This window comes from Penicillium expansum (genome assembly GCF_000769745.1).
Source record: "Penicillium expansum strain MD-8 chromosome Unknown contig325, whole genome shotgun sequence".
Taxonomy (NCBI): Eukaryota; Fungi; Ascomycota; class Eurotiomycetes; order Eurotiales; family Aspergillaceae; genus Penicillium; species Penicillium expansum.
In genome coordinates this window covers 374-1723 of record NW_015971194.1, presented here as the reverse complement: position 1 = coordinate 1723, position 1350 = coordinate 374, and the positions used below count along the sequence as shown (strand labels likewise).

Genomic DNA, 1350 nt, shown 5'->3' with positions numbered 1-1350 from the left:
GGAAAGTCGTACGCACATCCTCTTAGTGAGGTTGATGGACCAGCAAACTACCTCGGAATTGCTAGCCGGCAAGAGCATATCCAGAACCGGCGGGGAATGGGTCTTTACCGCAATTCCGCTTTATCACAGCTCCTTCCTGCGAAAGCCGAGTATGAGTTTCTTGCCCGAGAAGATATTCATGCACTTGACCAAACTATGGCAAAGTTGAGCTCGCTACTCTTAAACGCCTTACCGGAAGAAAAACACGAAATTCAACTGAAGCAAAAGCGAGCCTATAATGAAAAACGGAGCCTTTATAATGAAGAGCTCCGAAAGGTCCAGGCGCAATCAGGGAAGCAACATGGAAGTATTTACACAGAGACCATGTTTCACTATAGGAGGAAGGTAATGCCTCATAGAGACTTCTTGGCTCGCAAATTGCCTTGTAAGCTCAGCCTCCGCAGTTTGGATGGAAGAAGAATCCTACAGGCATTAGAGTCTCTCTGCAGCGAGACAAATACAGTTTCATACCTCGATAGCCTCAGCCCCCTAGGCCAGGCTTGTGTCTGTGGAAGGTCCATGAAAGAGTATGTCGTGCTAGCAATGGGAATATACAATTTTCCTATCACTGACTCAAATAGATTTGAGGATCACCGAAAATGGTTACATCTCTACCGTTGCTACTCAAGGCATTACAGAACCACGCACGGGTTTGCAGAAATATGCTTTGAATGCGACCTATGGTTTACCAATGAATCGGAGTGGGGGACTCATTGCCAGGAACATCTTGATAATCCAGGCAATTTGCTCCGTTGTGATCCGATGGTATTTCGGAACGCACCCATAAAGCCAGGGCTATGTCCGTTTTGTCTGGGTGATAAGCGAAAGAAACCGGAAAAGAGAATGTTACAATTCGTCCTCTTATCAACAAAGTGGTACTCCCATATTGAAGATCATTTGAAAGAACTCAAACTTGATTTCGACTGCAAGCATCCAGCGTGCACCACGCACTTTGAAAGCCTAGAGGAGCTTACCTATCATCTCGTTGACACGCATTGTTGGCGCCCTAGGCGGCAATCGCCCAAGAAACGAAAGTGGGCAGACTAATTTTAATACACACAACTTTTCTTCACGTTCCACCCTGGCTATTTGAATGTTCTTTTGACTTAGCAATATACATTTTATATGTTAGGGCTGGTTTATTCCCACCAATCTGGTGCCACATTAAGCGCTAGCTTATCACTCACCCTATACTCTCTCTGCCTCCTCCTCTCATTTAAAACCTTTCGACCTTTTTCCAACTCCTTCCCCTGCTTTTGCAACGGACAACGGTTCCTCCGGACCGATATTTCTTCCCCAGAAATGTGTTCC

General features: G+C 45.8%; 1 protein-coding gene across 1 annotated transcript; it reads left to right on the top strand.

The window, feature by feature from the left end:
- Window positions 1-96: 96 nt before the first annotated feature.
- PEX2_094200 (uncharacterized protein) lies at window positions 97-826 on the top strand (the record flags this gene model as incomplete). Its single annotated transcript, XM_016746690.1, has 2 exons — window positions 97-424; window positions 621-826. 2 exons carry the CDS (start codon window positions 97-99, stop codon window positions 824-826), a joined length of 534 nt encoding a protein of 177 aa, XP_016602203.1.
- Window positions 827-1350: the final 524 nt, after the last annotated feature.